Raw genomic sequence first — 16,003 nt, 5'->3', positions numbered from 1 at the left:
ATATATCAAACTAGGCTATATGTTATTAAATTGTACAGGCTATATATCAGATTATTTTATTTACAAGTTTCATGTTTGTGTTTATCCCGTTTTTTCCCCCGTTGCATCTGAAAATTTCATTCAGAAATTTTTTTTTTTCAAAGCAGCCCCCCCCCAAAAAAGTGCGGCCCCCCAATAAATTGTGCCTGCCCCCTCACTTTGTGCGCTCTGGCGCCGACCCTGCCCAAAGTTTTTTTTTAAATCAGATTGTATTTTAGTTTGTCTTTTAGACACCAGTCAAATGTTAATCTGTGTAACTAAATGGGCTGCCTATCTTGGCCAGGCCCCTCTTGTAAATGAGATTTTAAATCTCAAGAATTTCATTTCCTGGTTGCATAAAGGTTTAAAAAAATTCTCTCTCTATATATATAATGTGTGTGTGCGCGTATACAAACAATAAAATATTTAGAAAAATTCAGGAGACTCTACGCTATTACAAATCACAGATCTTAGATTATCTTGCATTTAAAATATGAAAAATTTAAAAGATTAAAGTCTATTTTTTTTAAATCAGACTACAGATTACAACAATTAGATGACAGTATAAAAACATTACACTAATGTATTTTTTAGCACTGAATGCTATAAAATGTATCATAACTTTTTTAAATTTAGCTGAAAGCCTTTAATAAAGAATGTCAGTGTTTAATTGTGACAACATGCTAGACCACTGGGGCAAGTTGTCACAGAGGTAAATGAACCGTATATTTTTTTCCCAGCCAATAACAATGGAAATGTTCAATGGTGTTTAATAAACAAGAAAAAGTATATAAACACTGACAAACAAATTCACCCTGATAAATATTCACTGGAGCAAACAACTAGCCCCTGTGACAATAACACAATGCAACTTGCATCTTCTACTGGCTCTTAGCAACTGTTTTTAACCATATGTCACAAACAAATGTAGTATTTCATTCATGAAACAGCTGAAAGTAAACTCTAATTAATACAAAATAAATAACTTTAATGATGTAATTACTACCTAAAAATGCATATGCCGGTTAACAAGCTGTTTGCGAGTTTATTTACAAAAATAACCACATATTTACAAACACATAATTAGTTACGATATAAAACAATTTTCTATCAAAAAATAAGTGTTTTAATGAGCAGTGATAAAATAAACGCCAATTTCTGTTTTTTTTTCCAATGCTAACGTGAATTAGCAGCCGGCTAACATTGTATAGCTAAACATTAGCCAACAATATCCCACAATCATTAAAGCCTTTTTCCAACATGATAATAAATCACGGTATAATGCTGCAGGTAATTTGTGAAATGTATATAAATTACGACAAAGCTAAACATTATTTTGGTGGTTTTTAAGGACGTGACCCAACTAGGGAACAAGAGAAACATTAGAGCTCCATTAAAGTCAAAGACATAAAACAAAACGACTTTTAAAACCGGTTAAAACATCCCCGATATGTTTTTATACCCGACTGTTTGTGTTGGCGGAGAGTTTAAACGTTATTTAAACTATTTAATTCAATTTAAAAAGCACAAACAAGACCCAAAAGGTCAGACAAAGAACGGCAAAAGACCCGGTTGTGTGTATGTGTGATTACAGTCGGCCATGCTGTGCTTCTCCATGTCCGTGTGTGCTTTTAAAACCGAGTAACTTGAGTTATAAAGCTCGACCTCAGAGGTAAACACCGCGAGCATCTCTTTTAAGATGATTGATCCTACCCGCCTCCCGTACGCTTGACCCCGGTCCCACGCTCGAGTTACATTCCCAAAACTTATTCATTCATTCTGCCGCTGCTGCGGTGGTGTAATGTCGGACTGATCCGAGCACAGCAAACCCGCGAAACAAACAACTTATCCGCGTTCTATAACGGGACAAAATGTATCCGTTTAAAAGTCCGCCATGACGTCATGTGTTCTACAAACATTGTGCCGCGTTTAGAGCGTGACTTACAGTATAGATTCGCGCCGGTCTCTTCCCCGTACTCTTCAGCAAATCTAGAAACAAAGGGCAGCTCAGCTAGTTCCTTTTCCCTCTCACTCCCCCCTCCCATCTGGTCTGATTGTATCTCTAGAGCGGCCTGAAAGCTCGCGAGCGCCCCCTAACAACAACGAGCGGAAGCTCCTGGTTTGAGCCTCGTGCAGAGCGGAATGTAGGCTGCTTGGCTGAATGGGGGATGCTGTGCTGCTGGTTGCCTTCTGGAAACCTACTTTGGATATTATTTTTTATAGATATGTGTATTATTTTCGGTTTTTGCTACCATTACTTTTCATATGTCTGTCTCTGTCGTGAACAGTAGATGAGTGCTGTTTCGTAGCATAGTAAATCAGGTTCTGAACAAGCAACCAGTCGCCTTATTTCAGAAAATTCCTGAGAAGCTTATGTTCTATATGAAAGCCAACTGAAATAGCAGTCTACTACAACAGCAAAGGCATTTAAAATGTTACAAAGGATTTCTGTTTCAAATAAATGCTGTTCTTTTCAACATTCTGTTCATCAAAGAATCCTGAAAAACAGTAATGGTTTCCATAAAAATATTAATCGGCACAACTGTTTTTATCATTGATAATAAGAAGTGTTTCTTGAGCAGCAAATCATTATATTAGAGTAATTCTGAAGGATCATGTGACGCTGAAGACTGGAGTAATGATGCTGAAAATTCAGCTTTACATTACATTATAATTTTTGTGAAATATATAGGAGTTACTTCAAATTGTAATATTTCACAGTATTTTTGAACAAATATGCAGCCTTAATGAGCAAAGACTTTTTTCAAAAACATTAAAAAATCTTACCAACCCCAAACGTTTGAATGGTAGTATATTTTTAAACCTCATCAGTTTAACTATCTAAATTAACCTAATTTGTAATCATAATCTTTAACACTTCTCCATCTGAAGGTCAAATATAGACAAACTATGCTGGTTTACTTTACCGGTACTATTATATAGTCACTATTTTATTCAAGGCTTTGGAGGCAACAAGATTGAGTTGATATCAATGTCTTCAATATATATATATATATATATATATGGTCGACTATGCTGATATTACAGAACTTTGACTGAGGCAACCTAAAAATATCTTTATGGAATGGAAGCCCGTAAAAAAATATTAATAATAAAAACACAATTTCAAATCACAGTTACGAGAAATAAAGTTATTTGTCTTATTTTTTTTCCATAACAAGGCTTCCATAAAATGGGTAAACTACACCACACAGACTACTACTTGTGACTAGTCCTATGTTATGTTTACATGCCAATTCTACATCATCTGTCAAACAAATCACTGCAAAACTTTATCGTATATATAAGTGAAGAAATTATATATATATACGATAGCCACAAATAAGAAGCATATTCACATATAAAAAATATTTATTATGTACAAAAACAAGCTTTTTACATTCAATTGTGTGCTGTGTCTACTTGTAATAACGTCTCATTTGTGTCACATGTGCAATGTATATTCCAAGTTGAAATACAAGGTTTAATGTGCAGAGATAACTATAAGACATTTGTAGGTTGTAATTCCCTGAAAAGTGTTAACCACATGTGACTGTGGAGCTATCAAAACTTTGTTGTTTATCTGAGCACTCTGACCCTCCTAACATTAGCTCAACCAATGGCGTGAGTTTGAGGCAGGAACATCTGACCAATGGCAAAAGGGGAGAGTATTCCAGAAACCTGTATAGTCCTTATTCCACTTGACAATGCTAGTGGTGCAAAAAATATACGTCAACTTTAAATGTTGCGGCTAGTGTGGAAGACTGTAAATGTAAAAATCTGTGCATAGTTGTGCAAGACCTCTCTCACGGATACATCTGTGTCATTTCATGAATAACACTTTCTTAATACTCTTTTCAGTGTCTGATTAAAAAGCACACCTTGTTCTTCAGTAAAACACTTGGAACAAACACTTTCTGATTGTTCCATTTAAGACACTACAGTACAGATGAACTATCCTGAGGTATGAAAAGTTAATTTGCCTCAACAGAAGGCAAAAAATGTCTTTCATAGTCCGAGACACATTGCTGGTCCCACCACTCTTCCTCTTCATCAGTGTCGACCATTTCGCTGTACTCCTTTGCCCAGCTGCCATGCTTTAAAATGCTTCCTCTGTTTGATTCCTCAGGCTCATCTCCACCTTCATTTGTTCTGCCCAGTCCATTTGGCAGCTGAAAATGTTGGGGTTCCACATCGATTAAAACCTTCTCCGGTTCAGTCTCTGATGGAGGAGTAGGTGTGTCGCGATCCAGCTTCTCTACGATCTCCAGCTCAGAGATCTTTATATTCAGTTCAGAAGGAGAACATAGCCGTGGCCACGCGTGCTGGAAGAAAAGCCAAAACATGAATGAATATCGTTCTGTTTTTGTAAGTGTGACGTCTCTTTCATATGGAACACTCAAAAGACTTTAGATTCTCACCTGAAAGTTCATATGCTTAAATGCTTTACTGTTAATTGGATCTGGGATCTTCACAAAACACCAAGTTGGTCGGTACCTAGAGAGCAGATATTGATTTATCACAAAATGTCAAATTGACCGGTTAAACTAATTTTGTGCACAGACGCTAAACTGTGTGTGCATACAATGCCAGTGATGCCAATGCTAAAAAAAATTGAGTGATGCGATAGAAAGCAGAGCATAATTTCAAAATGTGATGATAGCTGAATATAATGGAAAATAATACACAATAGGGCCAAAAGCATATGGATACCGTACCTTTTGCGGATCGCAACCTTTTGTCCCTGAAACCCCCCTCCTTACATCGGTGTAACAGAGCATAATTAAACTTTCAAAATAATTTTAGATAAAAAATTTAATGCATTTATAATTCAAATTAGGGCTGCATGATAAATCGCATGCGATAAGGCATTGGTCAACTCATGCATGTTCAAATCTATGCATTTGCGCATTTCATCAACTATTTATTATTTACAACAGATTAGGGCTGCACGATAAATCGCATGCGATATTTAACGCGCATCTTGTCAGAAAGTCGGTTCTGTAATCAGCGGTAAATCTCCATCACCTGCGTGCTTTCACATTGAGCAGCATTAACTACACAGAGCCGTTGTTCACTGACGAGCTGCGCAAAAAATGGCGCGAATATGAACGTGGTTTTGCGCATGCGCGTTAAATATCGCATGCGATTTATCGTGCAGCCCTAATTCAAATACAAATATAATTTATTGAATTATAATTCAATTTACTTTATTGTTATATTGTTTATTATATTCCATAATATTTAAATATTTTATATTGATATTAAATATTTTACATTAATTAATTATAAATTAATTACATTTCTTGCTTTTTAATTATATTGGTCAATATATATTTTATTTTTCTGGTTCAGTGTTGCTACTTGGCATACAGCGTTTTTAAGAGGCATTTTTTAGAATATCATCTCCTATCCATAATAACTGGGGATCTGCATATATAAAACTAGGTGGCTTTTTTGTCAAATCTGACACCTTCGAAAAACATGAGACACTGACAGTGGAATGGCGAAAAAATGCTTGAGACTAGGCCTGGGCGATAAAACGGTATCAATATTTATCGACGGTACACCTTCTTCGATATCAATAGAAAAAATTTCTGATATAGTGCACGATATAGGCACGTGCTATGAGTGACGCAGACAGCACACACATTATATCGTTGATGCATTTTTTAGCTATATCGCCCAGCCCTACTCGAGACAAGTTTTTTTTTTTTAAGAGTTGAACTTATTTTTAGAGATGCTGCAAAAGATGCAAGCACAACAGTCAAACACATCTGTCTAGCGCGTATTTATGTAAAAAAAAAAAAAAAAAAACTACGGAGCAGTGGAATGGAAAAATGTTCTGTGTGAACCAGTCTTTACAAGGGGGTGTCCATGTACTTTTGGCCATATAGAATTATGATGAAAGGTTATACTTACACCAACTTAAAAATACTAAATAATAAGACCAGGAACATCAATATTATGAATACAGCCAACAGGGTAGCATTACCTAGGAGATGAGATGGATAGAAACGACTGGTTTACTACCTAAAGCTGAATATGTGATCTACATACTGTATGCAAAACAAGGATGTCTTAGTATTTTGGATTATGCATGCAATGTAAATCCCAAAGGAAGAAAGAAACAGCTCATCTTTCTCGTACTTACTGTTTTTTTCATCAGTGAAGAAAGTGGTGAAGCTCCTGGCGCCTTCACCAGCAGCGCTCACAGCGCTCACCCAGATGTGGTACTGCTGGGCCGGCTGCAGTTGTGACAACTGCATACTGGTTCTGTCACTGCTTATATTAAACCCTGTTGCATAGGACAAAGGACACAGATATACACTACTAATCAAAGTATGGGGTCAGTACAATCTGATCACCAAAAATACAGTAAAAACAGCAATATTGTGAAATATTATTACAATTTTAAATATAATAGAATATATTTTAAAACGTCATTTATTCCTGTGATGGCATACCTGTTTCTTTGATGCCCACTAAGTAATGCAGGATGACACCGTTGCTCTCATGTACAGGGATGGGGCTCCATATCAAAGTGGCAGAGGAGTGAGAGATGTTCTTCACATGGATTTGAGGGACTTTAGGAGGAACTGGCAGGGAAGAAGAAGAGATGATACAAACATTAAGGCTATATGACTAGAAAAACTGTTTACAGGATATTTTGGCACCATTTTGGAGAGTATCCACTAAACGTGTCGCAGCTGGCACAGAACAGCATACGTTGTTTACATATGTGATAATCTCCAAAATGGCTCCAGGGTGACGCAGAGGAGACACATTTTTGAATAAAGTCGTTGTTTTTATTTTCTTCGGTTGAACCCCTGAAGTCACATAGATTATTTTACGGGTTTGGAATGACATGAGGGTGAGTAATTAATGACAGAATTTTCATTTTTGGGTGAACTATCCCTTTAAGGTTGATCCACTGATGTCACATGGACTATTTTAACAATGTCTTTTACTACCTTTCTGGGCCTTGAATGTGTCAGTTGCGTTGCTGTCTATGCAGGTTCAAAAAACTCTCGAATTTCAGCAAAAATATTTTAATTTGTTTTCCAAAGATAAACGAAGGTCTTACAGGTTTGGAACAACATGAGGGTGAGTAATTAAAGGCACAATATGTAAGTTTTTGCCACTAGAGGGCGCGTATTCAAAATAAACAAAGAAACAAAGGTGTAGTTAGATGACGCTGTGACTGAGTGTGGAATCATGGGAGTTGCCGTCTTCATCCCCACAGCCGATGCAATCCGACGGGACTCGGGCAGAAATCATGTTCATGGATGAGCTAATGATTTATTAACGTAGTAGAATGAAGCAGGGGGAGGCTGAAAGCCGTCGAAGCGAAACGAGGCCGCTGAACGAGCGTGACTCACGGCTCGAAAGCAGCGGAGCTTTTATTATGCCACAGTCGACTGCTTCCACTCCTTCCGGTCGTGCGTATGTGGGGAAAAAAAGCAGCGCTGTTTTATCATACTAGATACATTTGAAAGTTCTGTTATAATGCTACTCGAGGGTGTATGACGTCATTGGCAGGCGACACAATGACACTATAGACACGGTCCGTGTCACTAGTTAAAATTGCTTATTTCTCCGGATTTAAACATTCTTCGAAACATTTGGGATAATGCAAGTACACAAGTCAGCAAAATATATAGCACTGTTCTAGTGGTTTTAGGATATTTTAATTAAATTTTTTTTTACATATTGTGCCTTTAATGACAGAATTTTTTATATGTGACCCTGGACCACAAAACCAGTCATAAGCCGTATGGGTATATTTGTAACAATAGCCCAAATGCCCATTGAATGGGTCAAAATTACAGATTTTTCTTTTATGCCCAAAATCATTTGGATATTAAATAAAGATCATGTTCCATGAAGATATTTTGTAAATTTCCAACCGTAAATATATCAAAACTTAATTTTTGATTAGTAATATGCATTGCTAAGAACTTAATTTGGACAACTTTAGATTCCAGATTTGAAAAAAGTTGTATCTTGGCCAAGTATTGTCCTATCCTAACAAACAATTCAATGAAAAGCTAATTCAGTTTACAGATTATGTATAAATCCCCATTTAAAAAAATTGACCCTTATGACTGTTTTTTGTGGTCCAGGGTCATTTTTGGGTGAACTGTCCCTTTAAGAGATGTCATACCTCCTTCAAGTGTGTATGCAATGGCTGACTTGAGGAAAGTGCTGTGGTTGTTGAAGACTGCAAACAGTGACACATTATAAGCTGTGTAGTTCCAGAAGTCACCTGTGGATGGAGACAAACACAAAATCACTATCAGCATCAGAACAAACTACAGCTTTCTCTCTCTCACACACACACACACACACAAACCTGTGAGTGTGACAGATCTCTGGGTTCTCTTTACTCTGACCCAGTTCAGGCACAGACAGTGAGGTACTACAGACACATGCTGTACCACATACTCCAGGACGCTCTCAGAGAACTGTGGGTGTATGGACCATGAGACCCGCAGCGCCTGGCTCTCACCTATTACACTCAGATTCACCTCAGGCATTCTCTGTCCTACAGGGCATAAATATGATATAATTATACACTACTGTTCAAAAAGTTTGGGGTTGGTAAGCTTTTAATGTTAAGGCTGCATTCATTTGATCAAAAATACAGTATAAACAGTAACATTGTGAAACATTGCAATTTAGAACAACTGTTTTGTATTTTAATATATTTTAAAATGTATTTTATTCCTGTGATGCGAAGCTGAATTTTCAGCATCATTACTCCAGTCTTCAGTGTCACATGATCCTTCAGAAATCTTTCTAATATACTGATTTGCTGCTCAAGAAACATTTCTTATTATCATAAATGTTGAAAACAGCTGAGCTGCTTCATATTTTTGTAAAAAAAAAAAAAGATACTCTGATGAACAGAAAGTTCAAATGAACAGCATTTATTTGAAATAGAAACACAAATGCAAATTACTATGAATATTTCATACAATATTTTAATTTAACTTTGTAACATTTAATCAGAATTTTGCATTGACTTACCCCTCTCAGCAAACAGCATGTATGTGGGGTCCGATGTGCCCATTGAGGTGTTGGCTGACACAAAAACTCCCATAACACCTGGCTTGAGCGGGAAGTGTCTGAGCTGCAGGCAGCTCTGTTTAGCGAGCTGCCGACGTTCAGTGTGTCTCCGTTGCCTGGTGACCTGCTTGACCTCAGTGCCATTTTTAAGCTTCAGAGTTACAATATAGTTGATAATTTCCCCTCTAGCCTGAGACAGGGGCATTTCCTGAGAGACAGCAAATGACAGTGAAAGACTGTTGACAGTTCATTCATGATCTGCTGAATCGTGACTGACCCACTAAACAAGAACCAATTAGATTGATGCATTATGGGAGTACACCCTACCTTCCAATAGACGTTACAGGAAGACTTGTCAGAATTAGGGGCACAGTCACTCCAAACATCCAGCTGTCCAACCGGTGCTGAAAAGAGAGAAAATTACAGACACAGAGTCATCATCATTGATTTTGTTATATGGCACGATATTTAGAAAAAAAGGAATGAAAGAAATGATAAATGATTGAAGGGTGCAGAATAAATGACATTTTAAATTAGAAAAAATTGTAATAACATTTAATTGCTGTTACTGTATTTTTGATCTAATAATTGCAGCCTCGGAGAGTATAAGAGACTCAAAACGACCCAAAACATTACAGGAAGTCATTCTGGATACAGAACATGGTGGTGGCTCTTGTTTAAAACTGAATTGCTTTTCTACTTAAGACTCTAAAACACGACTGACATCCATATTCTACTGCTGAGTGAATCAAGTGCATCAAGACCATCTTCAATAAAACAATAACTGAGCAATAAATGAGTGCATGAATGTCTTTAATTAATGCAATGAGGGGTCTTTCTCTGACCTGCAGGGGGCGTTCTGACTGAATACACTGAACTCCAGTTACTCATGACTTTCTCTTCGTATCCACAGTGGCAGCGAACACGAAAACTGTACTGTGTGAATGGCTGGGGATCCTCCAAAACAAACATGACCTGGCAATCATCCACCTGCACAATGAGAATTCAACAGAGACACAATTAGTTTCATTTTTGACACATCTCTGGCACTATAAAATTATATTTGATTGTATTTTTATGGTCATGGCAAGAATATATTCACATTGTTGAAAACTGTTGAAATACTCTTCCAAATCAGAATAGAGTCTAATCAGTCTGGTTTCTCTTTCTCCGCTCACCTCAATCCAGTCCAGCATGTGATTGCGTGCACGGTACTGCATTTGACAGCTCTTGTCCAAGTGGCCCACTCTGTCACAGTACATGTCCCAGATGAACTCCAGTGGGTCAGAGGTGAGGTTTATATTGTATGGAGGGTCTGGCCGTTCTAGGAAAAAAGAGGTAAAAGATTAAAAGCTAGCTACAAAGTTAACTTACAGTTTTTGCCTGATAAAACACTTCTTTGGGATTTTTTAAATACTTTTGAAAGATGTCTTTTGTGCTCACCCAGCCTACATTTATTTGATCAAAATACAGTAAAAAAAGAAATACTGTTATTTGTGAAATATAATCACAATTTGAAAATAATAGTTCACTTTAAAATGTAATGTATTCCTGTGATGACAAAGCTGAATGTTTTAACTATTATTATCATTACTCCAGTCTTCAGTGTCACATGAGCCTTCAGAAATCATTCTAATATGCTGATTTGCTGCTCAAGAAACATTTATTATTATTATTATCAATGCTGAAAACAGATGTCCTGCTTAATATTTTGAGAAAACAATGCTAACTTTTTTTTAAAGATTCTTTTGACAAGAAAGTTCAAAAGCACAGCATTTATTTAAAATATGACAAATTTACTGGATCCTTGCTGAATAACAGTAGTCATTTCTTTAAAAAAAATAAAATAAAAAAAAACAACCTTACTGACACCAAACATCTGAACGCTTGTATATATCTAGGGAGATGAATATGAGAGAGAGACTCTGGAGGTGATGCACTCTTTTTTTACACTTATTCATAGTAATAATCATCAGAATTGTATGTATACTGAGTACTGTGCAGTGGTTCAAATAGAGCCAATAAATTGTGATACAATTGTGCATGGTTTAAAGAAAGCAAGCAATGGTTTATAATAGAGTAAACATGACTTACCGATATGGCCCGTGTTGAAGGAAGACCTTTCAGACTGTGCAGAACCCAGCACGTTTTTGGCAGTGACCCATGCTGTAGTGTAAGTGCTCTTCATATACTCACGCCGGTTTATGACTGCACTCTCACTACTGCTCTCCCTAGATTTAACATTCCTGTATATAAACACACACACACACAAAAAACATTGTCAGATGCTCACATAGGTCCACAACGTCACAATGTCCATATATAATGCAATGGTGGTTTTAATAATAAAACACAAACCCATCATAATCTTTCCAGTGAAGGGTGTAAACAGTTGGAATCATTGGCTCATTGGATTTAGTCCAAGAGCAGTAAATGTCTTCATCTTCCAAGTCTTCAATAGCACAATCAGGGTGAGACGGGGGAGATGGTGGATCTGTAAAAGATGGAAGAATGTCAAACTTTCTGGAGGGAAACTAACCCAAACAAGTAAAGTTAAAGGGAGAAGAAATAACCATTCAAACCAACACAATGTGCTGCAAGAGCACCATTACTTTTTATACTGAGAAAACAGGAAGTCATGTGGGGAAATCTGCAAAAGAAAGCCAGCAGGGTTCCGCACACTTCCCCTTCCTTGTTTAATTTTGGACAACATCTCAACACATAAGCATTTCTCAAAGAATGTTCAGGTTCAAACTAATTAAGCTCTCTTACCAAATAAAATATTGAACAGTTACATATTCAGCAGATGCTTTTATTCAAAATGACTAACACTGCATTCATTTGATCAATGCATGCATTCCCTGGGAATCAGCCCATACTGTTTGAGCTACAGCAACACAACTTTCAGTAATGCATGGGTGGGTCACTTACAAATAGACCTTAGTCAGGGTAGCGCCACGTTTAATTTTTGACAGGAATGAAAACAAGGCTGTGAGTGACAGAAGTACAGTGCGTTCAGCGAAACATACTGATGAAACGCCTTTCTGATAAAAGCTTTAAAGGGGTCATATGATGTGATTTCAGGTACGAAGCGTTTGAGAGAGGCGGGGCATAGAGGACCTACAATAATGTACAGTATTTGAAAAATAATGTGTTTTTTGAACATTAAAGCATGTCAACATATTCTGTTGCACCAAATACACAAAATAATGATCTTTAAAAAAGCATCATATGACCCCTTTAAGTAGTCAAAAACGTCATTAAAATAGTTTTGGAAGTTGTGAGTTGTGAAAATCGCATGATCTAGGACCTTAACACAGTGCGTGCTATTTCAGTGACTGCACGTCTATCCTTCACAGCCTCGTTTTCATCCGTGTTAAATTCAATATGCTGTCTAACCCGAACTAAAGTCTATTGTAGTCCATTTCTGAATACAGATTACATCATAAAAATTGTAGTTAGTAACGTAATCTATTACAATACACATTTTAGGTAATATCATCTGACTACTTTTTGATTACTTTTGACCTAACATTGATCTGAATAGGATGATTTTGTACCATATTAAAGGGTCAGTTCACCCAAAAATGTAAATTCTGTCATTAATTACTCACCCTCATGTCGTTAACTTAAAGGTACAATAGGAGATCTTGGAAAATGCTAACTTTAGCCTGATAGCACTGAAAGCGAACGTCCCACCCTTCCTGCAATCGCCGTCCAAAGCCACGCCCCCTGAATGCATTTACACTCACAGACCAGAGACAACATTACTACAATAGGCTACATCAGGTTCCCAATTCCAGCCCATGTTCCGAAGTGAAGTAAACTTCAACGGATTTCCCCTGCTCAGGGAGTAGGGAGCAATGAACTCTGTGTAGGGATCATATCGATCGGAACACAGTTCATGCACGTAGCTCACTTCTAACGAGCTGGCGCGAGGACTGGATTAACCGCTGGGCTACATCATGTGTCATTCACCGGTGAGAAATCTTTAAAAGTACTACAATACCAGGAAGGAAGATCGGCTTGTTGATGTTTGCCTGCCATCCTCGCTCTGTCTGCACAGCGTGCGTGAACGCGCTGATGAGTATCCTGTCTGCGCGAACCGGGTGCGCAGAGGTATGCTAATACATACGTTGACAAGCAGGTAGGAAAGCATATTAAATCGCTCGGACCGAGCGTTTTGATTGGACGAACATTTCTTGATCCTACGCACAGAATATACAAATACATTTAGACCACTTAATGATTGCTATCGGGATGTGAAGAGACTTTCAACCAGCATAACAAAAAATGTTTCTGAAGACAATCACCTATTGCACCTTTAACATAACTCGGGGAGACAAATTGTTTAATAAATTATGTTATTATTGTTTTCTTTTCACACAGAAAGTATTCTCGTAGCTTCGTGAAACTATGCCTGAACCACTGATGTCACATTGACTATTTTACCGATCTCCTTGCTTGTTGCGTTGATCGTGTTAGGATCCTTGCTGTCTATGGAGGGTCAGAAAGATTTCATCAAAAATATCTTTTAATTTGTGTTCCGAAGATGAACGAAGCTCTTACGGGTTTGGAACGAGGGTGCGTAATTAATGACAGAATTTCCATTTTTGGGTGAACTAACCCTTTAATAAAAATACAAATGTTTTAGGAATAATTTACTGCTTTGTGAATATTCTAATTTTAGAATTTTTCTTATTGGAAGTATTTAAATTTTGGAATATGATTAAATAATCCAGATTATATATAATCAGTTACTACCCAGACCTGTGCATTTACAATGGAATCATACAGAGCAAGGAATCCCAGAAGGCTTAGAAAGAAAATATGCATATTGTATTTTAATTAAACCCCTTATAGTAATTCTTCCATTTATAATGTGTGTGCTGTTGTGTGTGATCTAGGCGGAAAACGTCTGTTTATGAATACCCAAATGCTGTATGTAATTACAGTTTTTCTTGTAAACCACCCTCATTTCTGGGACCGGTGTGCGCAGAAAACATTCCCAGAGCTAGTAATGTGGCCATTAGAGAATAAATGGTCAATTCTGTCATACTCACAGCCTCCTCTTACTGTAACGTTGCAGGTCTCTGATGTATTTCCATTACACATGCAGCGAATATGCTCTCGGTGTTCTGCTGCGATGGAAAAGTTGAAGGTTTCTTTGGTACTGGCACATGTGCTGGGAAACTGATGTCTGTGGTCAAGTTTGATAACATAAAGCTGGCAGAGACCACAACTGTTTGCTCTTCCCCGTGTACTCATGTGGCACAGAACAGACACATTGTGGGCCACAGGAAGAGCTTTATTCCACCAGCAGTTTACAGCCACTTCACAAGAGACTAAACAAATAAAAAAGACAACAAAAAGACAAGAAGAACAAGTTGAGGCAACAGAACTATGATGAACTCGGTTCCATAAAAACATGCAGACAAAGTTTAATATGAATTCAATGGTCTGTCCTGTGAATATTTGCTGTATTGTTTACTGCAGAACAAAAACACTACTTTGTCTTACTATAAAGTGACCCAAAAAAGTATTTGGACTCTTAATGAATACATGTTGCATAGACTACAAACTAAGTGGCATCTGCCAACAAATGCTGGTAGAACTTTACTTTTCTGAAGCATTTTGCTTTATTTGTGAAATAAAATGCATTCTTTCATAAATTAAAACTATATATAATTGAAAACAGTACATAGTTTTACAAAATATAAGTTTGTAGGTTTTAAATTACGAAACAATGCACTTTATTTCACAAATAACAATATATTTATATACTGATACTTATTTGTATTTGGTAGAACGAAACTATATTGAAAACGAAACACTTTTGCCCACCTTGAGAACATATCCACAAGTAAAGTATAGTAGCAAAATGCACTTTTACATTCTGCCATGCCATCGCTCACGGCATTCGCGCACGCAAAAAGTCCAGTGTGACGCAACGTCCCGTTAAGCGAGTGCTCACACAGTCAGGGAAAGTCCACGATCAGACATTTATTTGTTTCACTCCAGAGTTACATCGTTGTCCCGCAAGACGCACAATAAGGAACTTCGGCGGTTTTCTCAGTCGTCAGTCTTATTTTCACGAATCAATTACAAATAGTAACATCGCTCTCTGCATCCTGGAACGAGCATTTTCTGTTTCCTGTGATCTTGTTCCTTTTGGTTTCCTATATGTTATAGTTATAAGTTTAATTTTCGTCGATTAAATTACAGACACCGTTCTCAAACCTCTTCAAATGACAAGCTTGAACTCGCTTTACGTGTAAACCATAGACTGTATGGTGTAAACACACAGCAGTTCACAGATGTCAGTACATGCATTAAAAGACTCCGCCCATGCGTCGCCTACGCAAAGCCAGTTGGCCAATCAGGTCAAAGGTAGTTATTTTCAGCAATGAACTTTAGGGGAAACTAACGGTGCGTTCCAAACGGGATATATCGCCCTCCGAAGGGCACTTCGGAGTGAAAACATTCATGGCCGCCATATTGAAGGGTCGTTCCAAACCGAAGTGCTCAAAACTGGCCACTTCAAAGGTCCCTTCGGAATGAAGGATTTCGAAGGGTACAACTGATGGACACTTCGGGCTCCCATGATCCTTTGCGCAGATTCTTTGCATGATGACGGCGCCTCCGTGTGGGCACGTGAGGATGACGCAGAAGGGCACTTCAAGAAACAGTTGTTTGGTCCCCTACACCCTTCAACCCTTCGAAGCTCTCACTCCGGAGGGCAAACCCTTTGAAGGGATTAGGGCATAGGGATGAGCCCTTCCGAATGGAACGCAGGGAAAGTGTGTAATTCTCCGTTCATGCGACGCAAAAGAGTAGTTGCGCACTGTGAGACGCACTTTCTGTGTGTGTATGCTTCAGTGTCTGCGCTCAGAAAACCGGACCGAATTCAGTT

The 16,003-nt window shown here is 37.7% G+C and overlaps 2 protein-coding genes across 6 annotated transcripts in view; both read right to left on the bottom strand.

The window, feature by feature from the left end:
- LOC107758124 (transcription activator BRG1) overlaps positions 1-2,056 on the bottom strand; it is a 33,839-nt gene extending 31,783 nt beyond the window's left edge. For 3 of the 4 annotated variants that reach the window (XM_016575789.1, XM_016575791.1, XM_016575792.1), the window contains exon 1: positions 1,964-2,056. The gene's annotated coding sequence lies outside the window, so the exon portion shown is untranslated. Of the gene's footprint in view, positions 1-1,731; positions 1,918-1,963 lie in introns of those variants that run through there. The other variant, XM_016575790.1, reaches the window with a different exon arrangement.
- Positions 2,057-3,379: 1,323 nt separating this feature from the next.
- On the bottom strand, positions 3,380-15,380 carry LOC107758123 (interleukin-12 receptor subunit beta-2-like). 2 transcript variants are annotated; one of them, XM_016575787.1, is made up of 15 exons: positions 14,935-15,380; positions 14,154-14,435; positions 11,449-11,584; positions 11,185-11,336; positions 10,269-10,414; positions 9,936-10,080; positions 9,418-9,494; positions 9,052-9,298; positions 8,375-8,566; positions 8,186-8,287; positions 6,486-6,617; positions 6,173-6,316; positions 5,941-6,013; positions 4,440-4,515; positions 3,380-4,343 (listed from the first exon to the last, which is right to left on the bottom strand). In XM_016575787.1, the coding sequence occupies exons 1-15, from the start codon at positions 14,996-14,998 to the stop codon at positions 3,993-3,995; spliced, it is 2,319 nt and encodes a 772-aa protein (XP_016431273.1). In that variant the 5' UTR covers positions 14,999-15,380; the 3' UTR covers positions 3,380-3,992. The 2 variants fall into 2 exon arrangements, with proteins under 2 accessions (XP_016431273.1, XP_016431274.1); XM_016575788.1 differs by having other exon boundaries at positions 8,531-8,566.
- Between the last annotated feature and the right edge of the window lie 623 nt (positions 15,381-16,003).

This window comes from Sinocyclocheilus rhinocerous, unplaced genomic scaffold (assembly GCF_001515625.1).
Source record: "Sinocyclocheilus rhinocerous isolate Xijiao unplaced genomic scaffold, SAMN03320098_v1.1 scaffold234, whole genome shotgun sequence".
NCBI classification, from domain to species: Eukaryota; Metazoa; Chordata; class Actinopteri; order Cypriniformes; family Cyprinidae; genus Sinocyclocheilus; species Sinocyclocheilus rhinocerous.
This window is presented reverse-complemented; position numbering and strand designations above follow the sequence as displayed.

Bases quoted from the DNA above. Each gene is read 5' to 3' on its own strand.
- LOC107758123 (XM_016575787.1), bottom strand. From the start codon at position 14,998: ATGGCATGGCAGAATGTAAAAGTGCATTTTGCTACTATACTTTACTTG. The intron at 9,495-9,935 runs GTCAGAGAAAGA...CTCTCTTTTCAG, and splicing joins AGTCAGAACGCCCCCTGCAG to CACCGGTTGGACAGCTGGAT. The intron at 8,288-8,374 runs GTTTGTGTGTGT...CTCCATCCACAG, and splicing joins GAGATCTGTCACACTCACAG to GTGACTTCTGGAACTACACA.